Raw genomic sequence first — 26,999 nt, 5'->3', positions numbered from 1 at the left:
TGAATAGCATATTAAAGTTGCCTTAATGGGGAGTTAGGTGAATCAGTGGCTAGAGCACCAAGCCTGGAGTTTATGACTAGCTATATGACCCTGGGCAAGTCACTTAACCCCCAAGCCCTTGTCGCTCTTCTAACTTAGACAGAAAGTAAGAGTTAAAAAAAAAGTTACCTTCTCAGTGGATGGGGGAAGGGCTCTAGGGAGAGAGAAAATTCAGAACTCAAAATGAAAAAAATATATAAATATATTTAAATGTGTGTGTGTGTGTGTGTGTGTGTGTGTGTGTGTGTGTGTGTGTGTGTGTGTGTGTAGGAATAAAATATTTAGTCAACTAAAACTAAGTCTAGAAACAAATTCCAAACAGACCACAAGAGCCTTTTAATTTCTTAAATCTTTTTTTTTAACTACATTCCACTGCTTTTGAGATTACTGGAAAGGAATTAGATACTAAGATCCTTGAAGGCAGGAAGCTTGAGTTATGCTTTTTTGTTACACCCCCCCCCCACCCCACCACCAATGGCACCTAATACTTTTCTAAGAATATAGTAGGTATTCAATTAAATTTTTTGAATGACTATAAATTTACTTTCAAAAGCCAGATTATTAGATCCTCTCTCCCTAAGCCTGAGGGAAATTTGCTCCTTTAAAAAAACAATTACAGTGCCCTACTATTTGCATAAAAAACTTATTATAGGAAACCATTGTAGTGATAACAACAGATAACAGCTCTAAAAAGAAGCCAGTTATGGAAGCAATTCTGTTAGAGACCTATAAAATGAATTAATACCAATGAGGCAAATAAATTTATTTGCTGTTTTCTGGAAATTACTATATCCAGGCTACAAAATTTAGAACAGTAAAATAAAGAAGTAAAACAACCATCTGGGGGAGCAGATGTTTATAGGTTGTTGTAAAAGCTGTTTTGGAGGAATAATTTTGATGGAATCTAGCAATTACAGTGTTTTTATATTAAAATATAAAGGATTATACATTTTTTCCATGTAATTCCCCTTTCCTTAGAGGATTCTGTTAAGTTTTGATTATTTGGAATTTGTGGTACTAAATTTCAGTTATGCAGGCCATGGAAAGAGGAGTAATATATCCAATTCTGTTATATTCCAAATTTTGTAACTACAAGTCTCCTTTGGAATAAAGCAGATGCTCATTCTTCTTCATTTCTAGACATAATTGAGTATCCACAAGCACTTGTTTAAAAAACATCCTAGTTATGCACTGAAATTTATGTTTGCCTTTTAAAGAAATTCAGTCACTTAAAAAGACTGAAAGACAAAAAAGAAAAGGAATGTTGAACAACCTTAAAATAGACTTGTTGCCAATCACAAGATTATTACTTGGAGCATCTTAGTTAATGTATGAAATGTCTTGTGACTTGTGTGTCTCAACTCTACCTTATTTGGTCTCCTGGCTTGGGTTAAAGCAACGTTCTGGGTTTGGTAATTTTCAGAAAATTGGTACTTGGGAAGCTCATATAGTAAGAGCTTTATTGTAATTCAGCACAGCAAACAGAGACAAAATGTATACACACATACTTTATGGCAATATAAACAGACAAATTCATTGTCATGGATTCAAGAACCCCCCCCCCCATGGAGGAGACATGTCAGAGAGTGAACACACTCAAAGTTGGGATTCAGGTGGCAAAATTATATTCCCTTAAAATAGGCTGGGTTGAGGCTGAGTATCCAGTTCCTAATCAGATCTAGATGTGGTGGGGTAGTTCTTGAGGGTTCAGCAATGTGACATGGCAACTCATAAAGCTATTGAAATACTTGACTGCATTAAGAGAGGTTCAGCATCCAGGAGAAGTTGCTGATGGTCAGTCCATGGCACTCTTCAGCTTGCCAGCCTGTCCTCTGCCCTAGCCAGACCTGCTCTGGGGGATTTAAGAAAGCTTAAGAAAGACAATATGGGATGATGAAGGGCTTCAAATAGACTTCATATGAGGATCACTTGAATATGTTTTGTGTGGTGAAGACTCATGAGAAATATGAGACCTGTATTCAGATATGTGCAGTTGCTGTCATATGAGAAAGAAATGAAACTTGTTCTGTGAGGTTCCAGAGAGCAAAATCAAAGACAATGGGGGAATGTTGCAAAAGCAACAAAAACTTCCTAATCATCAAGGGGTCCTCAGTTAGAATGGAACACTTTAAGAGATGCAGGTTCCTTCTCCTTGGAGGTCTTCATGCAAGAGCTACATGATCCCTCGTTGTGGAAGATGGACTGGAGAGGGGAGAGAGGAAGGGAGGCCATTGTAATCATCTAGATGAGATGTGGTGACTACCTAAACTAAGATGGTGGCTACATGATTAGAGGGAATAGGTCAGATGTGAAGGATGAGCCCAGAAATAGGAAGACTAGTCAACTGATTTGAACATGTGGGGTAAGAAAGTCAAGAATAGGATTGATCAAGAATAATTTCAAGTCAAGAATGATGCTGAAGTTATGAATCAGGAGTCCAGAAAAATATTGGTGCCTTTGACAGAAATTGTGGAAGAGGGGAGGGATTAGAGGGAAAGAGAACAAGCTTTGCCTTGGACATGTTGAGTCTGAGATATGTTTGAAATGCCTAATAGATTATTGGTGATATAGGACCAAATCTAAAGGGAGAAATTGGGACTATTAATCTATCTATCTGTCTATGAGTCATTAGCATGAATATGAACATTAAATCTATGAGATCTAATAAGTTCACCATAAGAGGTCATAGGGAGAGAAGAGAAGAACCAGACTGAACCTGGGAATATTTAGCCTGGGGAAGGAAAAACTCAAAAGGAATATGATCATTGTCTTCAAGTATTCAAAAGGCTGCCATGCAAAGGAGAGATTAGAGTTATTTGATTTCAGATATTGAAGAGACAGAAATTAAAGTTTGATATCAGGAAAAAAAACTTTGTAACAATATGAGCTGTCTAAACATGAAATGGGTTGCCTAAAGAGAGGTGCTAGGTCCTTCTTTTTGTAGGTCTTCAAGTAGGATTTGAGTGGATAGATGACCTCTTTTGTTTTAGATAAGAGCTAAGCTTATATGATGCCTATTTCCCCCACCCCTCACATTTTTCTTCTATATTTGTATACTCTTCTTCTCACATACCCCATTTATGCCTCTCAGAACCCAGAATTATATTCCAAAATCTTGACTCATTTTAGTAGAATTTTCTGGGTCTTGTGTGATCCTTTTTAGTTCCTTAGAACTTACTTGAACTCCTTTCTGAATGCTTACAGTATTTCTTCTTTGACATGGAACCTCTGGATTTTAACTATGATGATCCTGGATGTTTTCCCTTTTGGAATTTCTTTCAGAAGGTTCATGAGTAGATTGTTTTTATCTTTACTTTGTCTACTAGTTCTACTAGATCTGGCCAATTTTTTTTTTAGATTAATCAAAATATATTTTCTGCTGGGAGCCATCAGACCATGACACCTTGACAGAGTCATGAGTGGTAGCTGGGGAGACCACAGAGTGGTCCTTGGTGAGATGTGATTGCCCACCCAACCTCCTTTACATGACCTCTTTCATCAATGCCCCTTACCTATGAATTGGCATGATTATTATTCCCCCTAGTCTCAAAAGAAATAATGCAAGAGCAAAACACCTGTACCCTAATTCTCCAAAACATCACCAAAAGATCAGACCCTCAAACCCAATCCCAAAAGACTATCATGGGTTAACTTTTACTTAGGCACATAATTCCCAGTGAAACCTCTGCTACAGGCCAAGCCCAAAACTTTCTCATGAAGCCAGCACACAAATCAATCATAGAGGCCCATACAACAGGTACAAGTACAGTACAGGTACACTAAGCTTCACTATGCCTCAGTGACTCAATTACATAAATCAGTAACTCAAACTCCCTAGTAAGCCACCTGTGATGAAATCATTTATCTTGTATTATGTCTGTAATCACAATACAAAAATATAGAATGTTAATCAAGTGATTTGTTAAAAGTTAATGTATCACTTTTCCAATTATCTCTCTTTGAACATGTGTGTTAGGTAATATAATCTGCCTGCCAAGAAAATGGGTATAAAAGTAAAAACCGAGCCTGGGAATGGTAGAGCAGCTGTCAAATGCAAAGCAGTCCCATGACCGTAATGATTAAGCTCTCTTCTGTTTGTTATTTATTTTGACTGATCATTCGCCACCAGTTGGGAAACCCTGGAACAATTTTCCAGACTTTTTTCAAAAATTGTGATTTGTTGAGAGTCCAGTGATTTTTAAATGAGCTTTTCTTGACCTGTTTTCCATGTCAGTAGCTTTTTATATCACATATCTTTTATTTTACCTTTTCAGTATTTTGATTTTGTTTTAATACCTATAACTCATGGAGTCACTAAATTTTTTTAAGCCCTTCTCTTCTGTCTTAGAATCACTATTGAGTATTGGTTCTAAGGCAGAAGAGCAGTAAGAGCTAGGCAATTGGAGTTAATTGACTTGCCCAGGGTCACATAGCTAGGAAGTCACTGATTTTTGTTTGGTCTCTTCAGTAAGTCATTTATTTCACTAAGGTTTAATATTTTCTATTATACTTATTTGCCTTCCAGTTATTTCCTAAATAGTTTAAATTTCATTGTTTATATTTGACATTATTTCTTCTAAATCTCTCTAGAGTTGTGGAAAATCCAATTATCCCTTTGAGTTTCCATTTACTATTTAGATTGGATTTTTGAGTGTCTCTAGATCTTTAATAATTCTTTCTAGTGGTCAGCGTTTTCTTTAGTTGACTCATCTTTCTATCTTAGTTCCTGAATGAGAGCTTTGGGTTAGGGCAGACTCCATCTCATGTTGCACTTTTTTGTGGGGTGGTCAGACCTGTTTGTTCTTAAGTCATTTACCTGAGTTCCTACATCAACCTAAGGAGCCATTTTGTTTTTGTTAATGTTTACTTTTAAAGAAGCTTAGTCTTGGGATAGTTAGGCAGCTCAGTGGATAAAGAACCAGTCCTAGAGACATGAAGTCCTGGGTTCAAATGTGGCCTCAGATACTTCCTAGTTGTATAATTCTGGGCAAGTCATTTAACCCCAATTATATAGGTCTTATCACTCTTTTGCCTTGGAACCCAAGCTTACTATTGATTTTTAAGGAGAGGGAAAGGATTTAAAAAATAAAGAAATAAAGTTTTTAAATTCAGTGATTTTTGTGTTTGTATCCCTAGCACCTAGCACAGAGTTGAAATTCAATAAATGTTGAATTTTTATACTTGAATGACAGCTGTAGAATCTTTATTTCTTTGGGGTCATTGATTTGCTGTCTTCTTTAGGGAACCATTATCAATTTTTTTCAGTAACTTTTCCCCCAGAGATCTCCTTTGCTTAAATGGTTCCTCATACCTCCTAAATTTAATTCTCCAGCCCTGACTCCTTAACTACTTCCCAGAACATGGATTTTTTTCTGTTTAAGGAAGTGACTGTTGGTATATGTCTTCACTATATCTAAATATTTATCTGCCTCTTGTCAGATCCTTTTACAATTTGGAATATTCACCTGACAGTTTTTTTCCCTTACATCAACCTCCAGGCAACAGTGTGAAGAGCTGCGTATCCTCTTGTCCCTACAAGACAAGCAGAAGGTGTGTGAAGAACGACAAGCACAGCTAGCTTTTAATGAGGAACTGCGAAAACAAAAAATTATAGAAGATAACATGTTCATTGCACTTTGGGAAAGTGACAGATTAGCAAAGGAGAGGAGAGAAGCTGAGGAATCCTGTGAAAAAGAAAAGAGAGAGGAGCAGACAATCTTATGTCTCAATGCCCAGATGGCCAGTCTGAATGCTCAGAAAGAAGAGGCCAGGCGTCTAAAGAGGGAAGAAGCTCTATTGCTGGTAAATCTTTTTAGTATTCTCATTGTACTGTGATTCTTTTTTCTCCTGTATGCATATGTTGCTTATATACAGTGTAATTGAGTTTTCCTAAAAAAAGTCCTCTTCCAGGGCCTCATTGTAGGGGAGGAATATACTGGATTCTCTAAAGCTGCTGTTTGCCAAACATGGCAAGGATGCATACATTTGTTGTCCAAAAACCAGCCTAAGTGCAGAAAGGTCCATCCTTCTAATGCTGGTGTGTCGGCCATTAAATAATGAAATTTAGTTCCAGTGACCAATGGGGTAGAGCCAAGATAATAGAAAAGGTACCCAGACCCACCTGATTTCTACCAAATTACCCTCTAAAAAACTATGATATAGATTGCCTCAAAATATATATATATATTTAGTTTTTAAACATTATTTTATTTGGTCATTTTCATACATTATTCATTGGAAACAAAGATCATTTTCTTTTCCTCCCCCCCCCCCCCCCGCCTGCCACCCCTCCCCTAGTCAATGCATGATTCCTCTGGGTATCACATGTGTCCTTGCTCAGAACCCTTTTCCTTGTTGTTGGTATTTGCATTAGGGTGCTCATTTAGCCTCTCTCCTCAATCATATCCCCTCAACCCCTGTAGTGAAGCAGTTCCTTTCCTCAGTGTTTTTAATCCAACAGTTTGTCCTCTGCTTATGGATAGTGTTTTTTAGATCCCTGCAGATTGTTCAGGGATATTGCATTGCCACTAATGGAGAAGTCCATTACTTTGGATTGTACCACAGTGTATTAGTCTCTGTGTACAATGTTCTCCTGGTTCTGCTCCTTTCGCTCTGCATCACTTCCTGGAGGTTGTTCCAGTTCACATGGAATTCCTCCACTTTATCATTCCTTTGAGCACAATAGTATTCCATCACCAACATATACCACAATTTATTCAGCCATTCCCCAATTGAAGGGCATCCCCTCATTTTTCAATTTTTTGCCACCACAAAGAGCACAGCTATGAATATTCTTGGACAAGTCTTTTTTCCTTATTATCTCTTTGGGGTACAAACCCAGCAGTGCTATGGCTGGATCAAAGGGCAGACAGTCTTTTAACACCCTTTGGGCATAGTTCCAAATTGCCCTCCAGAATGGCTGGATCAATTCACAACTCCACCAGCCAATGAATTAGTGTCCCCACTTTGCTACATTCCCTCCAGCATTCATTACTTTCCTTTGCTGTCATGTTGGCCAATCTGCTAGATGTGAGGTGATACCTCAGAGTTGTTTTGATTTTCATCTCTCTGATTATAAGAGATTTAGAACACTTTTTCATGTGATTATTAATAGTTTTGATTTCTTTAACTGAAAATTGCCTATTCATGTCCCTTGTCTATTTTTCAATTGGATAATGGCTTGATTTTTTGTACAACTGGTTTAGCTCTTCATAAATTTGAGTAATTAAACCCTCTGTCAGAGGTTTTTGTTATGAAGATTGTTTCCCAATTTGTTGCTTCCCTTCTAATTTTAGTTACATTGGTTTTGTTTGTACAAAAACTTTAGAATTTGATGTAGTCAAAATTATTTATTTTACATTTTGTGACCCTTTCTAAGTCTTGCTTGGTTTTAAAATCTTTCCCTTCCCAAAGGTCTGACATGTATACTATTCTGTGTTCACCTAATTTACTTATAGTTTCCTTCTTTATATTCAAGTCATTCACCCATTCTGAGTTTATCTTGGTGTAGGGTGTGAAGTGTTGATCCAAACCTAATCTCTCCCACACTGTCTTCCAATTTTCCCAGCAGTTTATATCAATAGTGGATTTTTGTCCCAAAAGCTGGGGTCTTTGGGTTTGTCATAGACGGTCTTGCTGAGGTCTATACCCCAAGTCTATTCCACTGATCCTCCTTTCTGTCTCTTAGCCAGTACCAAATTGTTTTGATGACCACTGCTTTGTAATATAGTTTGAGATCTGGAACTGCAAGGCCACCTTCCTTTGTATTTTTTTTTTCATTATTTCCCTGGATATCCTTGATCCTTTGTTCTTCCAAATGAACTTTGTTATGGTTTTCTCTAATTCAGTACAAAAGTTTTTTGGAAGTTCAATGGGTATGGTACTAAATAGATAGATAAATTTGGGTAGGATGGTCATTTTTATTATATTGGCTCGTCCCACCCATGAGCAATCAATGTTTTTCCAATTGTTTAGATCTAGTTTTAATTGTGTGGAGACTGCTTTGTAGTTGTGTTCATATAGTTCCTGTGTTCGTCTCGGCAGATAGATTCCTATGTATTTTATATTGTCTTGGGTGACTTTAAATGGCATTTCTCTTTCTAATTCTTGCTGCTGAACTGGGTTGGAGATATATAGAAATGCTGATGACTTATGTGGGTTTATTTTGTAACCTGCATCTTTGCTAAAGTTGTTGATTATTTCAACTAGCTTTTTGGTTGATTCTCTAGGATTCTTTAAGTAAGTCATCATACCATCCGCAAAGAGTGACAGCTTGGTCTCCTCATTGCCAATTTTAATACCTTCAATTTCTTTTTCTTCTCTAATTGCTACTACTAGTATTTCTAGTACAATATTAAATAATAAAGGTGATAATGGGCATCCTTATTTTACTCCTGATCTTATTGGGAAGACTTCTAGTTTATCCCCATTACAGATGATATTTGCTGATGGTTTTAGATATATACTGTTTGTTATTTTTAGGAAAGGCCCTTCTATTCCTATACTTTCTAGTGTTTTCAATCAAAATGAATTTTGGAGCAGCACAACCCACAAAAAGATCGGGCAAAATAATTTCTGACCCAAAACAACTTATATAAGTTCAGCACAAAACTTCTATGGTAACATGGTAGAAGTGGAGGGCAAAGTAGCACACCAAGTCAGGCCCCACCATGGCAACAGCCCGGTGACCCATGAAACAGTTAAAAAATGCCAAAAAAAATTCGGTTTCCTGTACAACCTCTTCTCTTGGCAGTGAAGGGAAATGGAGCAGGTAGAGGTGCTAAGAATCAGTTTTTAGATTAACAAATACTCACATTTGGCACACGAAAAAAATAGAATCTCTGTCCATTGACCAAAGGGTGGACACAATATCAGAAAAATTAAATCCTCATATTGGTATTTTCATTATAAGCAAAAAAAGAAGACAAAGGAGTTGGAGCTGAATGGAAGGACAATGAGAAGATTCTTTGCAAAGAAGCAAATAAAAGAGTCTATGATATTTCAATATGCCCCCAAAGGCATTTCATTTCATGAGATATGATAGGCCTGTCTTGCAGTATTTCTGTTAAACATAAGGAAACAGACCACCACACAGGCAATTTGAGCTTACATGTGACCGTTAATTGCAAAAAATGAAAGGGAAGAGAAATTCTATGAAGAACCTTATCTTCTATTCCAATCTAAGTCTGTCAACATATATCTCAGTATTCAGTTAATATGATATGGAAATGATAGCAAAAAAATTCATTCAAATGTTTCATTTGGCAGCTTCTAAGTGCCACATTTGGATGCAAAACTACACTAAAAACAGACTAGTCTTTAGGAGCTCTTATTGTGCTTGAGAAAGATTGGAAAATGAGATTCATTAAAATATGAAAATTGTCAAAGCCTTAAGACTTGGACAGAAGTCTCCTCTCTCTTAAGTAACTTAGCAGAAAGCCCAGAGATGCTAGACTGGGTAAATATTCCAAGTACCAAACAACATCAAAACAAATGAAATCAACTATATCATATTTAGGAAATGACTGATTACTGCTGAATCAGCTGCTCACATCTAGATCTTTTACTTTAAATTACCAAATTGGAAGATGATAAAGAGAAAACACTTATTGCTACATCTCAAGTCCAACCGGTCATTAAGTTAGTAGGTGTTTGAGGCAAGATTTGAACATTAGCTGTTTTGACTCCCTAGTCCAGTATCCTATTATTATTATTATCAAGATTTCAGAGATCAGAGAAGTGAGGAAAGGTTTTACAGGAGGTAGTCTTTAAGTTGGACCTTCAAAGATGAATTGAAAGCCATCCCTAGAAATAGGAGGTCCTGGGTTCAAATGCAGTCACAGACATTTCCTAGCTGTGTGACCCTGTGCAAGTCACTTAACCCCCATTGCCTAGTCCTTATTGCTTTGCTGCCTTGGTCCCAGTACATAGTATTTTTTTTTAACCCTTACCTTCCATTTTGGAGTCAATACTGTGTATTGGCTTTAAGGCAGAAGAGTGGTAAGAACTAGGCAATGGGGGTCAAGTGGCTTGCCCAGGGTCACACAGCTGGGAAGTGTCTGAAGCCAGATTTGAACCTAGGACCTCACATCTGTAGGCCTGGCTTTCAATCCACTGACCTACCTAGCTGCCCCCCCCCCCCAATATAGTATTGATTCTAAAATGGAAGGTAAAGGGTTTTTGTTTGTCATGGGATGACAAAAATACTTTTATTAGAAAAACCACAGATTTCTATTAAAAACCATGTAAAAGTACAGAGTTTCAGACAAAATATAAATGTCATCAGCATCCTTCAAAACACTCACATTTATATAGCACTTTAAGATTTACAAAGTGATTATCTCTCAGCATCTTTTTGGGTAGCTACTACAATGATTATTTCCATTATACAGAGGAGGGAATTGAAGACTAGAGGAGTCAAGGGACTTACCTGAAATCTCAAATTAAGAAGCGCCATGGGGGCAGCTGGGTGGCACAGTAGATAGAGTGCTGGGCCTGAAATCAGGAAGATTCAGCCAGAAGGTAAATGTTTTTTTAAAAGAAATCTTGAGAGAGGATAATAGAAGATGACAAGCAATATAATACCCTAATCCCCTCCTCCCAAAAAAATTAAAAAACAAAAACAGTAGAAAGCAATTAAGGGGAAAATGATCCAATATCAACCTCAGTGAGTGTCAAAGCAAAAGACCTTAAAGCAGATGGAACTTGAAGGGAGATCATAAAAACACATGAAGTATGGCCCATCTGCTTTCCTTTTGATGGCAGTCTCTTTTCATCAGCAACAATAAAGGGACGACTACATTTGGACGGCATTGCCTGATTGATATATTATGTCAAAATGTGCCAGGGTCCTATGTCAGGAATGCCAAATTCAAAAGGAGATTGCTAGCCTTCTCCACGTGGAGATGGAAGAAATAAGGGATAAAAGGATGAGTTTTAAGGATATTCAGGGAGCATTTTCAAGATATTTCAAAAAAAGGAATTTCAAAGGAGTAGAAAAAGATCATGGATGATGGAAAAGCCATTAGTAATTATTAATCTAAATGCCTCCTTTCTTATTCTATAAAATCTGTATGAGGACAGCTCATAAACCATTTGAGGACCTTTGATGGAAATAGAAGGGAAAAGATAAATGTTTGTACAGGATTCTTTATAGTAGAACATATCTATTGCACAATTGGCCGAGAAGTTTAGAGAATCTGCTGTTTATTTATTACATGACCTTGGATGAGTTAACCCCTACATCATTCCCATGCTGAGCCTCAGTTTTCTCATCTATATTATAAAGATACTTTGGGGGGGGGTTGAATATATATGTGTGTATATATATGTAGGCATGAAGGTATGTGTGTGTGTATATATATATCAATCACAACCAGATTTTCCCAAGATTGGGCAGGTAGCAGGTGTTTGAGGCAAGATTCACTCTATCAAGATTTCAGAGATCAGAGAAGTGAGGAAAGGTTTTACAGGAGGTGGTCTTTGAGTTGGACCTTCAAAGATGGGTAAAATTATTCCCAGATAATCTTTTCTTTTCTACTCTAAGAAAAGGGTTCAGGTTCACAGTGTATCTTTTTTTTTTCCTGAACTAATAATCATCTAACTCCCACCTCAGCTAAATAAAAGAGCTAGGAAAGTGTTTCTCCATTTTGTCCAATGTTTGGAACTTTTTTGGTCTCCCCCTTTGGGCTATCACTGCTCAGCAGTTAGATTCTCTTGCCTTCTCCACTATTAGGCAATCACTTATCCTTCTCAGGTATGTTTGTCTGTGGAAAAGCAGATGGGAAAAGAGGTGGGAATGAATATTGCAGTAATCAAAGAAATAGCAAAAAAAAAAAGAAAGAAAGAAAGATAAGGCTGGGTCTTTTTGTATGTTTAGTTTTAAATTTTATAGTTTTACACATGTATAACCCAGTGGAATTGCTTGTCAGCTCCAGGAGTGGGGAGGGAGAAAAAATAAATCAGGTAACCATGAGAAAATATTTAAAAATTAAAAAAAATAAATGTTATAGTTCTAGTAAGCATTTAATGAGGCTTTTTAAAGTACCATGAGGTGATTCAGTGTGAAGTATCTATTTTAATAGGCCTTCTGAATTCAAGTGGAAAGGTTTAAGTCTCATTGGTCCTTTGGTTTTCTTTTTTTTAATAAATAAATTATTTTTTTTAAGTTATATTTGTGGATATATAAATATATACACTAACATATTAAATGATCAAGTGTTTCTTTTTTCTCTCTTCCTCCTCCTTCCACCTACTAAGGGAAAATATGTATAATATACATGTAACACACATATGTGTAATCTATATAACAACTATATATGCAACACATGTAATATATACCCACTGGATATATACATATATACATTTTGGTATGTATTTACATATGTGTATATTCAATTATCAAGTATTTCTTTTTTCTTCTTCCTCTACCCACTGAAAAATATGTGTATATATGTAACAATATGTGTGAATATGTATCAATTGTGCAGTATAATATATACTATATACCCACTGAATATGCACATTATATATGTTTGTATATATATATGTATGTATTTTCAATGATCAAGTATTGATTTTTCTCTCTTTCCCCTCCACCCACTGAAAAATATCTCTATAATATATATTTAACCATGTAATATTTATGTGTGTGTAATACATATGTGTATGTATATTATACTTATATATTATATGTACATGCATATGTATACTCAAATGTCAAGTTTATTTTTTATTACTTCCTCTACCCATTGAAAAATATATATGTAAAATATATATGTAATATGTCAACAACTATATTTTGTAACCCATAATATATATCCATTGGATGTAGGTTATAGGCATACATGTATATTCAATTATCAAGTATTTCTTTTACTCCCTCCTTCCTACATCCACTGGAAAAAATATCTTACATGTATTTAATATATATACTAATCACATGTATGTATAATATGTTAAATGTGCATATTGCTTATAAATTATACACAATGTGCACACATGTATCTACATACATTCATACATACATGTGTATATTTAATTATTGAGGGTCTTTAACTCACTTCCACCACTGAAAAGAAGAAATGCAGAACATCTAAGCACAGAAAAGCAAGATAAACTCCCCTGTTCTTTTCTAATTGGCTCATCATCCTTTTCATTAGAACAGGGAGCTTCCTTGAGCTGTGTAACTCTGCTTGCCAAAGATTTGTCTTGGTTTTCATTATTCTGTTTTAGGAAAAGAAAATTGCTCAGCTGAAACTAGAAGAGGAAAGAGCAAGACAGGAGAAGAGGCGGAAGATGCTTGAGACCAGGGACATCCTGCAGAAAGCCCTCCAAGAGAGGAACGAGCGCCTGGCTCAGGAAAGAGCCGAGGACCTTTACATGGACAACAAGCTCTTAGAAATTGCTCTTCAAGAAACACGAAATGAGGCTCAAGAAAGGAGGCAAAAGAAAGTAAGGCCTTATGTCCCTTTGGTGTCCCTTTTGGAAGCTTCTGTAGAACTTTGATTTAGCTGCTTATTTCTTTGTGTTTAGCCTTCTGCTGACATATTAAGAGAGATATAATTTTTTAAAACTCTTACCTTGTTTTAGAATCAATACTGTGTATTGGTTCCAAGGCAGAAGAGTGGTAAGGGCTAGGCAATGGGGGTCAAGTGACTTGCCCATGGTCACACAGCTGGGAAGTGTCTGAGACCAGATTTGGACCCAGGATCTCCCATCTCTAGGTCTGGCTCTCAATCCACTGAAACCATCTGCCTCAGATACTTCCTAGCTGTCTGACTCTAGGCAAGTCACTTAACCTCCATTGCCTAACCCTTCTCACTCTTCTGTCTTGGAACCAATAGTCAGTGTTGATTCCAAGATGGAAAGTAAGGGTTTAAAAAAAATACTCTGAAAAATACTCCAACTTAATCTTCTGGTAGAATACCCATAGGACAAATTGGGCTCTCTTTCAATTCATGCTTAGCATGGTTTCATATTTACATTAATATATTGAATTAATTTGATCAATTAACATAACTATCTAATAACTAATTAATGAATTTATATTAATTATAGTGGAGATCTTAATAATTAATTTCTATTATACACGGCTCCTAATATTAATTTTATTACATTAAGAGTAAATTAATGAGACAGCTAAGTAGCACAATGGATAGAGTGCTAGGTCTGGAGTTGGGAGGACCTGAGTTCTAATCTGACCTCAGGTACTTCCTAGCTGTGGGACTCCGGGCAGTCATGTAACTCCATCTGACTAGGTCTTACTGCTCTTCTGTCTTAGAATCGATATTTAGCATTGACTCTAAGACAGAATTGTTGGTTGTTTTGTCTTTTATTTTTTTTAAGAGTAAACTGTTGGACCATTTCAGATTTCCTTAAAGCATAACAACTGTTTTTTTTTTTTAACCTTACCTTCTGTTTTAGAATCAATACAGTGTATTGGTTCCAAGGCAGAAGAGTGGTAAGGGCTAGGCAATGGGGGTTAAGTGACTTGTCCAGGGTCACACAGCTGGGAAGTGTCTGAAAACACATTTGAACCTAGGACCTCCCATGTCTAGGCCTGACTCTCAATCCACTGAGCCACTAGCTGCCCTCTTTCAGAGTATTTTCTTAACTGCAAATATAGGTAAAGAAGGTATATCATCCCACTGACCTATTTTGAGATCCATTTTTAACCAAAAGGAATAACCATCATTCATAGTGTTGCCTAGGAGTAATAAGGATTTTTTAGGTATTGGTCACTTCAGATATGAAAGAAATCTTACTATCTTAAAGGAGACATTCTTTTATTTTGAGCCAGGAGATGTCTCTTTTTGTCCTGGCTTTTTCTAGTTAGCTATGTAAGCCTGGACATCTTTTTTTCTGACCAACAGTTGTCATCTGTGAAATGAAGGTGCTAGACTCGATGGGTTTTTAAAAAGGTTAATTTAATTTTTTTCGGGGAACAAAAAGTCTCTTTTATCTCCTTCCCATTTCTTGTCACTATTGGGGGAGAAAAAGAAAAACAAAACCTTTTTAACAATATATGTAGTCAAACAAATGGAATTCCCCCATTGGCCATATAAAAAAGTTTGCCTCCCTTTGAACCCCGAGTCCCCTCACCTCTCTGCTAGGAAGTGGGGAGCACACATCATCCTCATCCTCTAGAATCACCAGAGCTCCAAAGTGTTTCAAAGTTATTTGTCCTCACAATATTATTATGATGCAAATTGGTCTCCTGTTTCTAGATTAGTTTCTAAGATTCCTCCCAACTCTAGGATGCTGTGAGTTCAGTTGGTTAGGCTGGTATGTTGTTCCCCAGAGAAGGTGAGCTCATGGAGGAGGGAGACTGCTTTAAATCTTTGTTTGTATTCTCAGTGCCTAGCTCACATGGCAGCTGCTTCAGAAATGCTTGTTGGTTGGTCAGTCTAGTGCTTTTTTTAAAACTCTTACCTTCCATCTTAGAATCACTACTGTGTATTAATTCCAAGACAGAAGAGTGGTAAGGGCTAGACAGTGGGGGATAAGTGACTTGCCCAGGGTTGCACAGCTGGGAAGTGTCTGAGGTCAGATTTGAACCCAGGACCTCCTGTCTCTAAGTCTGGCTCTCTATCCACTGAGCCACCCAGCTGCTCCCACTAACGAGGTTACAATTACAACATTCATTATCATCTGAGCCATTCTTGGTCTATGTTAAACCCAAAAGCCTTTCCAAGTGCCAACCATCTCAGTTGTCAGTCACTAAAGAAAACACAGATGGTGAGCGCCTGAGTACATAAAGTGCTGGGTCTGGATTGAGGAAGACTCATCTTCCCAAGTTCAAATCTGCCCTCAGATCTCTCCTAGTTGTGTGACCCTGAGCAAGTCACGAAACCCTGTTGGCCCCCAATTTCTTGTTGGAAAATGAGCTAGAGAAGGAAAAGTGAACCATGCCAGTATCTTTGCCAAGAAAACCCTAAATGGGGTCATGGAGTGTAAGACATGACTGAAAACCAACTGAACCAGAAGGAGATGAAATATTCAGGAGTGGATAAACAACTTGAGGTGCTTGCTCTCCTCTAAGAGGTCAGGTTCTATAGTGCGATAATCATTTGTATTAAATTTGTCTTAGTTAGCAGTATTTCTTCCACCCAACTTAAAGTGAACAAAATCACCAACGTCACTCTGATACAAGATATCTCTCATTAAGTCTAGTCTATGTATATTATTTGTGGAAGGATAGGTCTCACTTTGAAAGGTTTGATCTCCTTTTGTAACGTAGGAAGACAGTAAGAGGGAGACCAATCTTTATCAAGCCTACCTGAAAGAGCTTCGGGAAGTTGAACGGAATCACGAAGATGAGGCAGACAAAATCATCGCAGCAGATGTGGCGAAGATAAAAGCCAAGAAGGAGGCACAACTGATGCTTGAAAAAGATGCAAGAAAACGACTAATGGATGATGTGCTGTGTACAAGAAAACTACAAGTTATCGAAAAACGTAAGAAACTGAAACATTGTGATATGTTTGATCCCAGGCCCAATTTTGATACTTAATGAACACATAGTTGTTTGTACTAGCTCTGTGTAAAGTAAGTGCTGTGGTGGTTGCTATAGGGGAAATAAAAAGGCATTCGATTTAGGCACTCACCCTTGAAGGATTTGGTAATCTAGGTGGGGAGAAAAACCATTCAATGCAGATTTCTAGCATTAAATGTAGGTGGCTCAGTGGATAGAGTGCTAGGTTTAAAGTCAGGAACATTCATGGTCCTTAGTTCAAATCTGACCTACTGTGTGGTCCTGGGCAAATGACTTAAATCTATTTGCCTCAGTTTCCTCATCTGTACACTGAGATGGAGAAGGAAATGGCAAACTACTTCAGCGTTTTTGCCAAGAGAACTCCATGTGGGATCATGAAAAGTCAGATATGACTGAAATGATTGAACAACAAAAGCACTAAATGATTTGGAAATATGTTCTGAAGATCATAGAATTCAGGAAATTCCATGAATATTGTACATTACCATAATAAGAAAAGGGAACAGATGAGGATGAGAATGGATCTGAATAGCTTCTCTTTTTTCTCTCCTCCCTATTGAAGAAACCAAAATGTGCATATTAACTCTCTGTCTCATGTGATTTGTTATATGATAAAGATATGATGTTATATGATATTTGTTAAGGATGATAAGGATGTGGTTTTTCCAAGTTATTGATAAACATTTTGATCAGAACAATCAGAAAATAGAGCTATTAAAGACTGGCCTCCATACTGATTGTTCTGTACTTTTGATTAATTAGTCAAAACTTGAGGTCCAGGAACTCAACCCATAATGTTCCACCTAACTGTTATTATCATCTAGACCACATGTCTCCATCTTGTTTATTACTATATAATGACAAGCTTTCTCAGGTACTTCACTGAAATCCTTGTATATCGTGTGTCTGCCTGGTCTGCCAGGTGAATAATCCTGACAAAAAAAGGAGATGGGGTTAGTCAGGAATAATCTGTTCATAGTGCTTTTGCAGGACATTAATTCCTGCTCTGATTTTACTTTATTCCCTTCCCAATCTTTCAACCCTGTGTCACTTGACCTCTAAACTGTTTTCTGTTCTTGAATCCCTTGTTGCCTTAACCTGGGTCTACTTATCATTTGCCAAACCTCAGCCCTGGATTACTCTGTCCATCTGCTTCCTCCACTCTTACTCAGGTAAGAGTAGCCTTAATAGAGATAAAGGAAGTCACTTAATTGTGCTGCCTAGACATACTATAAATTCCCATTATCCTTGTCTCACATTCCACAGAAACTACTCCAAATCTTTTCTGTCCTCAGACCTCTCTTCTTTCCTTTCTCTCTCTGCTAAAAACCTCAATTCCTTCCTGAGAAACCTGAGGGGCTTTTTTTGCCACAAACTCTTTTTTCTTCATTTCTTTTTATCTCAAAACTCTTTGATATCTTCCGCACATCCTCTTTTCCCCCAGGCTTTGAAAATGAATTGGTCTTTGTACATGCTAAGACCAACCACTGTACATGGGTCCCAGGTCCCATCCCTTCTCATCTTTTCCAACAGTAAACACTTCAGTCATCTCTTGCCTCTCTTCTTGTTTCTGTTGGGAGAGAGAGAGAGAGAGAGAGAGAGAGAGAGAGAGAGAGAGAGAGAGAGAGAGAGAGAGAGAGAGAGAGAGAGAGAGAGAGAGAGAGAGAGACAGGACTTTCTCCAACTGGATTGGTCTCATTGGTCTCATTTTATTTTTACTCCTTTTCCCTCATTTAAAATTTTTTTCAGTTACATGTAGAAATAATTTTTGACATTTTAGATTTCAAATATTCTCCCTCTTTATCCTCCTTCCTTTCCAAAGCAAAAATAGTCCAATATAGGTTATACCTCTACTTTCACATAATACATATTTCCACATTACTCATGTCATGATAAAAGACACGCATTGTGTATACAATAGAAATCTCATAAAGGATATTTAGTGGAAGATGGCATACTTTGACCCTCACTCAGACTACAACAGTTTCTTCTTTGGCTGTGGATACATTTTCATCATGAGTCTTTTATGGTTGTCTTGAAGACTTCCTTTATTGATACTCTCTCATTTTCAGTCTCTCCTTATCTTCTTGCTCTTTCCAATGCTGCCTTCAAACCATGCCCAAGTTTTCTTCATTATATAACCTATCAACCCTTCAAGATATCAGCTCTTTGCTTCTCATTTCCTCATCCAAACTGCCAGGAAAAGCTATCCTTTTTCATTATCACCACTTCCTCTGCTCTCACTTCTCAAACCTGGCAGTCCAATCTCTTGATTGCTAAATCTGATGGTCTTTCTCTGGTTTTCATCCTTCCTTTGCCTGACTACTGTTTTCAACACTATTGATCACATTTTCCTTTCTGGGTTTTCATGAGACTCCATTCTTCTTATCTGTTTTACTACTCCTCAATCTCCTTTGCTGACTCATCATCTTTAAACATCTCTTGGTAAGCACTTACACCTGCTAAGCACTGTACAAATATTATTTTATTTGACCTTTGAAACAACCCTGGGAGATAGGTGCAATTATTATCTCCATTTTAGAGTAAAACAAACTGAAGCAAACAGAGGTTAAGCAACTTGCCCAAGGTTAGACACCTAGTAAATGTCTAAGACCAGATTGGAATTCAGACTTTCCTGACTCCAGACCCCATTCTCTGTGCCACCTACCTCAGCTATATCGCACCTAACTGTGGATGGGCCTCCAGGATCTGTTGAGAGTTTTCTTCACTCATTCTTTCAGTGACATGCTAGCTCCTGTGGGTTAACTATCATCTTTTTCTGCAGATGAGTTCCATATCCAGCTCCAGTCTTTCCCCTTACCTCTTCTGCCCACAAAATATATTAAATGAGTTGTGAAACTTGTTTCTTCACAATTGCAAGCTGAGCTCAAAGGATTCAGTGAAACTAAAAGCTGTAATGTCCAGGAATAGGAATGACATTGTAGACAATATTTAATCAACAATTCAAGATAATGAGATGTGATCCCCGTAGAAGGGAGCTTCCAGCTCTAATTTCATGGCCCTCTGTTTTTTGCTATATAAATATGGACAATATTTGTCAAATGACTACAAGTATAGCTTGGGGTCTTATGGCCTGAACAGGCTTCATGGACAAGCAAGTTCTTTAAAGGATATTCAAAAAAGGAGGAGAGAGCATTCTGAATTTAAAAAGGCCAAAAGTAGACCAATTTGCTTGGAGTAGAGGATTCACTTGAGAATAGTAATGTATTAGATTGGTGGCCCTCCCTTATTTCTGCCCTATTTGTTTGTTTTTCCTCCCCCCAGAAAATATTTTATTTTTCCCAATTACAAAGAAAAGCACTTTTTAACATAATTTTTTAAAATTCCAAGTGTGGAATTCTCTCCCTTCTTCCCTCCTCTCTCCCCTCCCTGAAAAAATAAGCAATCTGATGTGCAATCATACAAAACATATTTCCATATTAGTCATGTCATGAAAGAAGACATATATTCAAACAAAACAATCAATGGGGAAAAAAAATCAAGTTTTTAAGCCCTATTTGTAAACTTTAAATAATATAAGCAGCTTAGTGTTTCTCTTGGGGCCACAAGGGCCAGCAATAATTAGTAATATGTAAATGGATTCTAAATTGGAAACAGTTAGCCAGAAGAGGGAAAAGCAACTTTGTTAGGAAGTAAAAGAGATCTCTGGATTCTTCAGATCCCTCTAGAAATTCCACTATCTTGGAGCCATGAATCCCTGCTGCTTGGGCCTTTGTTCCCATTGGAATGATAGTGCAGGGCCAGTCTAGACATTCCACTAGAGTACCTCTGGGTTTCCCTTTAAGGTCTGTCTAATCACCAGTTTTGCTATTGAGACCCTTCTTCCTTCTTGGGTGTCAAAGTCAGTATTTCCCCCAAGTTTCTCCCTACCAAAGGTAGACTATGATGTAATATGCTAAGAAGGTAAATAAATACAGAAGAGAACTTTGTGAGGTTATGGGACTCTGGAATGCCTTCTTAGCTCTGAGATGAAAGAATGGAGATGTTGTCATGCTATGTGATTCCCACAGATCACCATGTACTTCTCTCTCAGATATTTGGTACTCCTGATTCCAGCCTACTGCTACCACTTCTACACAACTGTGAAAAAAGCAGAGACAGTAAATGGATAAATGCATTTATTATCTTTTTCTTTGGCTCCATTCAATTAAAGTTTAGCTGGGATGATACCATTGCAGTGAACATCTTATCTTGAGAGTTATGGTTACCCATCTAAATTTTTCACCCCAATATCTTTTAAATTAAGTTTATCAGATAGCATCTAAAAACCATTAAACTAATGTTAGAGTTTTGTGGGAATGAAGTGAAAGAATTGTAGACTTGAAAGGACTCTAGAAGGAATAATATAATGATGAAATTTGTAAAATGAGATGCATATGAAATTTTTTAAATTTAAATTTTAGTTTTAAAAATATTTTTTTCCAGGTTTCCATGACTTATTTTCTTTTCTTCTTCCTCCCAGAGCCGATAAGCAATTTTGCTGGGTTGTACAAATGTTATCACTTGCTACCTATTTCCATTTTATTCATTTTTACATAGAACTGAAACCCCAAATCATCCATATAAACAAGCAATAAGTCATAAGTTTTTCTTTTGCATTTATACTCCCATAGTTCTTTCAATGTGGATAGCATTCTTTCTCATGAGTCCTTCAGGAATGTCCTGGATTCTTGTTTTGCTACTAGTAGTAAAGTCCATTATGGTGGGATAGTTCCATATTGTTTCACTTTCAGTATGCAGTGTTCTCTTTGTTCTGCTCATTTCACTCTGCATCAGTTCTTGGAGATCTTTCCAAGACCTTTTCATATAGAAATCCTCCAGATCATCACTCCTTATAGCACAATGGTATTCCATCACCATCAGATACCACAACTCCACTAATGAATGCATTAGTGTTCCAAATTTGCCCCAACACCTCCAACATTTATTTTCCTTTACTATTATAGTGACCAATCTGCTAGGTAGAAAGTGGCACCTCAGTGTTGTTTTGATTCGCATTTCTCTAATTATGAGAGATTTAGAACACTTTTTTCATGTGCTTATTGATAGTTCAGATTTATCTGAAAACTGCCTACTCATGTCCCTTGACCTTTTGTCAGTTGGGGAATGGCTTGATTTTTTTTGTACAATTGACTTAGCCCCTTATAAATTTGAGAAATTAGACCTTTGTCAGAGGTTTTGTTATAAAAATGTTTTCCTAATTTGTTGCTTCCCTTCTAATTTTGGTTGCATTGGTTTTGTTTGTACAGAAACTTTTAAATTTAATATAATCAAAATGATTTGTTTTATATACATATGAAATTTAAAGCAATTATTTCTAATCTGAAGAAGCAAATACTGAAGGGCAGTTAATAATCAACAATGATGGCAGTTAACATTGGAAATGGATACTATAGGTAGTTAGCAGAACTTTTTCTATTAAAATTCAGTTCAGGCAGCTAGATAGTATAGTGGATAGAATTCTAGTCCTGAAGTTCTGAGGACCTTGGTTTAAATGTGGTCTCAGATACTTCCCAGCTGTATGATCCTGGGAAAGTCACTTAACCCTCATTGCCTAGCCCTTACCAGTCTCCTGTCTTAAAATTGATACCAAGACAGAAGATAAAAGGTTGTTTGTTTTTTTTATCTCACACAATTCTAGGACAGAATCTGCCCCATCTGGGTTGGCTGTGAATCCTATATGAAAGTGGTAGTAGGTTAGGTTAATTTTTAACCTTTTCACTCCATGGCACCCCTATAAACTTCCTGCCCCACGAAGTAATAGGATGATATTTCCTTTTTTAAAAAACTTGTTCAAGTATCTGTTCATTTATCATGAACACTTCACATCATAAGCATATTAGAAAAATAATAAAAGTCATCCATTCCCATCCCTCCACCATGAGAAACATTGCCTTTACCCTCCTTGTTCCTGCAAATGGCCAAAAAAACAAAACAAAACAAAAAACAAACCTAAAGCATTGCAAATATGGATTGTACAGTGATCCCTCACCTATCCCTGGAGTTACATTTCAGAGACCTTCACAATAGGTGAAAATCTGCAAAGTAGCAGCTTTCTACTTATTTTATTATGTATAAAAATTTTATAAACCCTTCCCACTCTCCTATAAACCTTTTCTGCACTCATTAACCATTCCTACACTCTTATAAACACTAAGTCAATCAGCACCCAGGATATAGAACAGAGCTGTGGTTGGTCCCCAAATATAGTGAAAACTCAGCGATGCAGATTATAGTGAGGGATGACTGTACTGTCCATATAACAGTGTTTTTGGAAAGACAATATGGTAATGATGTGGGCAAGTTTTCATCTTGTTTAGAAAAATGAGAACTTCTTTTTGTTTGTTTTGGTAACTTGGAATTCTGGAGTTTGGAAATTAATTACTTTTATTTTTCTTAGTGGAAAGAGAAGCAAAAGAGAAAGATATTGATCGTGAATTAATAATGAAAGGTTTTGAAGAACTTGAGCGTACAAGTACAGACAATTCTATGAGGTATAATTTTTTTATTAATCCTTTCTTATAATAAAAAATCATTCACATATGCATGAGGACAGTGTCCCTCTCCCTCTGTATTACATTTATTAATAAAGTGTCAGTATTACTTATATCCTTCCAGGAGATAAAAATCTTTATAAAATTTGCTAAGGAGAGTCATCAATCCCAAACCTTACTGAAGTAGGTAGAAGACATTAAAATAGGAAATAATTAACATCAGAGCTAAACTAGTATAGAAAGACCAGCTAGGAATTGGTAGGAATAGTCCCAGAAAGATAAAAATGTAAGAAAATGGCTCAGATGATCTTTCCAACCTTCCTTGCTTCTGCTAAACAAATGGCATAGTAGCATAAGTACTTATTAGTCTGTGGTATGTTACCTAACAATTCCTATGAATAATGAATAGACGTGGCCCATGATCATAGCCTTCTGAACCAATCTACTAGATGAGAATTCCAGGGGGACCCTTCATCTGTTACCACAATTAGTTTGGGGTTTGAGACTATAAGGAAGAGAGAAGCTTGTCTTTTTATTGCTTCCTCATCCTGGAAGCAGGCAATATAGTTGCCCAAATCATCCTAGAACCTGATTTAGGAGGGGATTTACCTCTTCTATGCTTCTTATTCTATTTCCAAGGTTATTTCATGGGTTACTTCCTTAGGTTCATTGTTCTCCCCTCTAGCATAATTTTTATTGTCTGAAAGAAGACATTTCTTTAGAAAAATAAGTATATCTCTTTTAAGAAAGAGAATAAATGGGGGGGGGGGTTGGTGGCAGCTACATGGTTTAGTGGATTGAAAGCCAGGTCTAGTAATGGGAAGTCCCAGGTTCAAATTTGGCTCTGGACACTTCCTAGCTTAACCTCCATTTCCTGGCCCTTACCACTTTTCTCTCTTGGTACTAAAACACAGTATTGATTCTAAGACAAAAGGTAAAAGCTTAAAAAGAAAAAGACTATATTTGTATTACTCCACCATTAACTTGAAACCACTGATAACAAATTATACTCATGCCTCTATCTTTATTATACATACTTCATGTAATCATTAGAGGTAACCTTTAGCAACAAAAACAACCCACCCACTGTTAAAAACTAATATATTGGGGGAAGCTAGATGACTCAGTAGACTGAGAGCCAGGCTTAGAGATGGGAAGTCCTGGGTTCAAATTTGGTCTCAGACACTTCCTAGCTATGTGACCCTGGACTAGTCACTGAACCCCATTTGTCTAGCCCTTACTGCTCTTCTGTTTTGGAATCAATGAATACCATTGATTCTAAGATTGAAGGTAAAGGTTTAACATTTTTTTAGAGAATATATTTACTATTCATTTTTTATGTTACAATGGGTTTCTGTAATATTTTTTTTTCTATAGACATTACCATTATTGGAGTTATTGGGTTTTTTTTCTTTTTGCATTTTCTGATCCTCTTAATTGGATGGCATATAAGAGGTTTGAAGGATAGCAAATGATAGTACCATAAGAAAATTTGAATGGTTAATTTACTAATTTTAAACTTTTTCTATTTCTATTATTTTTAGAAAACAAAAGGAGAGAATAGACCATAGGACGCAACTGCTTTCTCAAATTGAACACCAGCACCAAAAGCGAGACGCCGAAAAATTAGCAGAGAGGAAGGAGTATGAAGCAGGGCTGGAGGCAACTAAATTTTTCAATGAAAGAATTCAGGAAGTACTTGCAGCCCAGAAAGCAGACCAAGAACACATCCATCCCTTTCGAAGAACTAAAAATTTCCCGTGAAAGTGTGTTTAATATCAGTTAGAATACAGATCAACTCTTCTAATAATCAAATATAATTTATTTTCAACTTCTTACTAACTCATTAATAAACTATCCTTTTTTTCTTGAGTTTTTATAATTATTTTCAAGGTCCCCAAATCCCCCTCTCTTTACAATGTTTACATGTTTCATTTTTTTCTGCAAATTTTTGACATCAAATTTAATGACAGAATCCTAGCCACTTTATTTTCTGCCTCTTTAATCTCTTCACACATCATCCTTCCACTTACTGTATCTCAATTCATTGAAGTATTTCTACCATTTGCTTGGCCTGTTGCTCATTCCCTATTTTTTATTATGCTTACCTAAGCACCATGACTGTGTTACTCCCCTACTCAAAAACATTTGGTAGCTCTCTGTTGGTTGACATTTAAGTCTTTCCTTAGTTTGGCTCCAACCTATCTTTCCAACCTTATTACAAATTACCCCCTTCCATTTATTTTGTACAGGTCTCCTTTCCATCCATCCATCCATCCATCCATCTATCTATCTATCTATCTATCTATCTATCTATCTATCTATCTATCTATCTATGTCTATCTATGTCTGTCTGTCTGTCTATCTTTCTTTCTATCTATCTATCTATCTATCTATCTATCTATCCCTCTATCTCTCTATCTATCTCCTCCTCTGTAAAATGTAAACTCCTTGAATGCGAGGACTGTTTTTTTTTTTTACTATCTTTCGAAAAAAAGAAGAAGAAAGCTTGAATTTTTGCCACATGTTGTGCAGTCATGTCCCCATTTGGGATTTTCTTATCAGAGATATTGGAGTGGTTCGCCACATATTCTCTATTTCATTTTAAAGATGAGGAAACTAAAGCAGAGTTTTGCCCAGAACTATTAAGGCAAGATTTGGCAGCACTCTATTCACTTCACCACCTAGCTGCCCTGGTATCTTATATTGCCAGACTCTAATTCATTTAATTTTAATATGCAATCTACTATGTCTCAGTTGTTATTGAACCTTGTTTGCTAAAGCATAAGTTCAGGTTAGTCAGGATACTATCAAAACTTGGAATCTTTCTCAATACTGAGTGAGCAATGTTCTGCACACAGAATATGCTTAATAAATGTTTGCTGAATTGAGTTGATTCATAATAATAATAGCACTTACTTATGTGCCAGGTCTATGCTAAGTGCTTTACAAATATTAACAGAGATCAGAACTGTGCACTCTGGAGGCTAAATGTACTTGGAGGAACAGCAGTATACTCCCTCAAAGAAAAGAAAAACATTGATTTTTACAACTATTATATCCTGAGCTTTGAAAATGTATAGCAGTGTGTACCAAAGGCAGAATTGGAGTGATTTTCAGGGTCAGCCAAATGGCTGCCACCACAAGGGCTCTAGGAAAAAAACCTTGCCAAATTCAGGAAGTCCTCTAGATCTACAGATTCAGGATTAATGGTTGGAATTTGTCACACACTCTACCAACCCATCATTGGCTCAACATTTTCTTGGTTTTTCATTAGCCTTACAGCTAGCCCACTCTAATCCTTTGAAGGCTGATATCACCTACCACTGTGTCCACTTATAGCCCAATCTTCTTTGAGAAAGAAAGAGAGAAAAGGGGAAGGAGAGAGAGGGAAGGAGGAAGGAAAGAAGGGAGGGAGGGAGAAAGAAAAAGGGATGAAGGGAGGGAGGAAGAGAGAGGAAAGAGAAAGAAGGAAAGAAAAAAGAAAAGAAAGGGAAGAGGGAGGGAGAAAAAAAGGAAGAAAGAAAAAGGAAAGAAAGGTAGGGAGGAATAAAAGAAAGAAAAAGGGAAAGAATGAGAAAGAACAGTAGAAAGAAAGAAGAAAAAACCTTCCAAGTACAGGAAATCAGATTTGCAGATTCAGGATTCATGGTATGGTACTGGCCAGCCAGGAGGACCTCTCTAAAATTTCTAAATGAATTAATGGGTTATATTAAAAGTTTTCTTATGACCTCAGGCACTAGCTGTGTGATCCTGGCCAAGTGACAACTCTGTTTGCCTCAATTTCTTCATCTATAAAATGAGCTGGAAAAGGAAATGGCAACATAACTTTGCTAAGAAAACCCCAAATGGAGTCAAGAAGAATTGGATATGATTGAAAATGACTGAACAACATGGCCATTAACCTCTTAAGGAAAAAAAATATATATATATATACACATATTCACATA

General features: G+C 36.8%; 1 protein-coding gene across 2 annotated transcripts in view; it reads left to right on the top strand.

Annotated features, from left to right (window-relative positions):
• CFAP53 (cilia and flagella associated protein 53) overlaps positions 1-24,921 on the top strand; it is a 59,158-nt gene extending 34,237 nt beyond the window's left edge. For both annotated transcript variants that reach the window (XM_001372813.5, XM_007486669.3), the window contains exons 4-8: positions 5,538-5,841; positions 13,273-13,491; positions 16,280-16,496; positions 22,956-23,049; positions 24,594-24,921. In XM_001372813.5, the coding sequence (XP_001372850.2) occupies positions 5,538-5,841; positions 13,273-13,491; positions 16,280-16,496; positions 22,956-23,049; positions 24,594-24,813 (1,054 nt within the window). In that variant the 3' untranslated portion in view covers positions 24,814-24,921. The remainder of the gene's footprint in view (positions 1-5,537; positions 5,842-13,272; positions 13,492-16,279; positions 16,497-22,955; positions 23,050-24,593) is intronic.
• The last annotated feature ends 2,078 nt before the right edge of the window (positions 24,922-26,999 follow it).

The sequence above is a fragment of the Monodelphis domestica genome, chromosome 3 (genome assembly GCF_027887165.1).
Source record: "Monodelphis domestica isolate mMonDom1 chromosome 3, mMonDom1.pri, whole genome shotgun sequence".
Classification (NCBI taxonomy): Eukaryota; Metazoa; Chordata; class Mammalia; order Didelphimorphia; family Didelphidae; genus Monodelphis; species Monodelphis domestica.
Note: the sequence above shows the minus strand (reverse complement) of the source record. Positions and strands in the feature narration are given on the sequence as shown.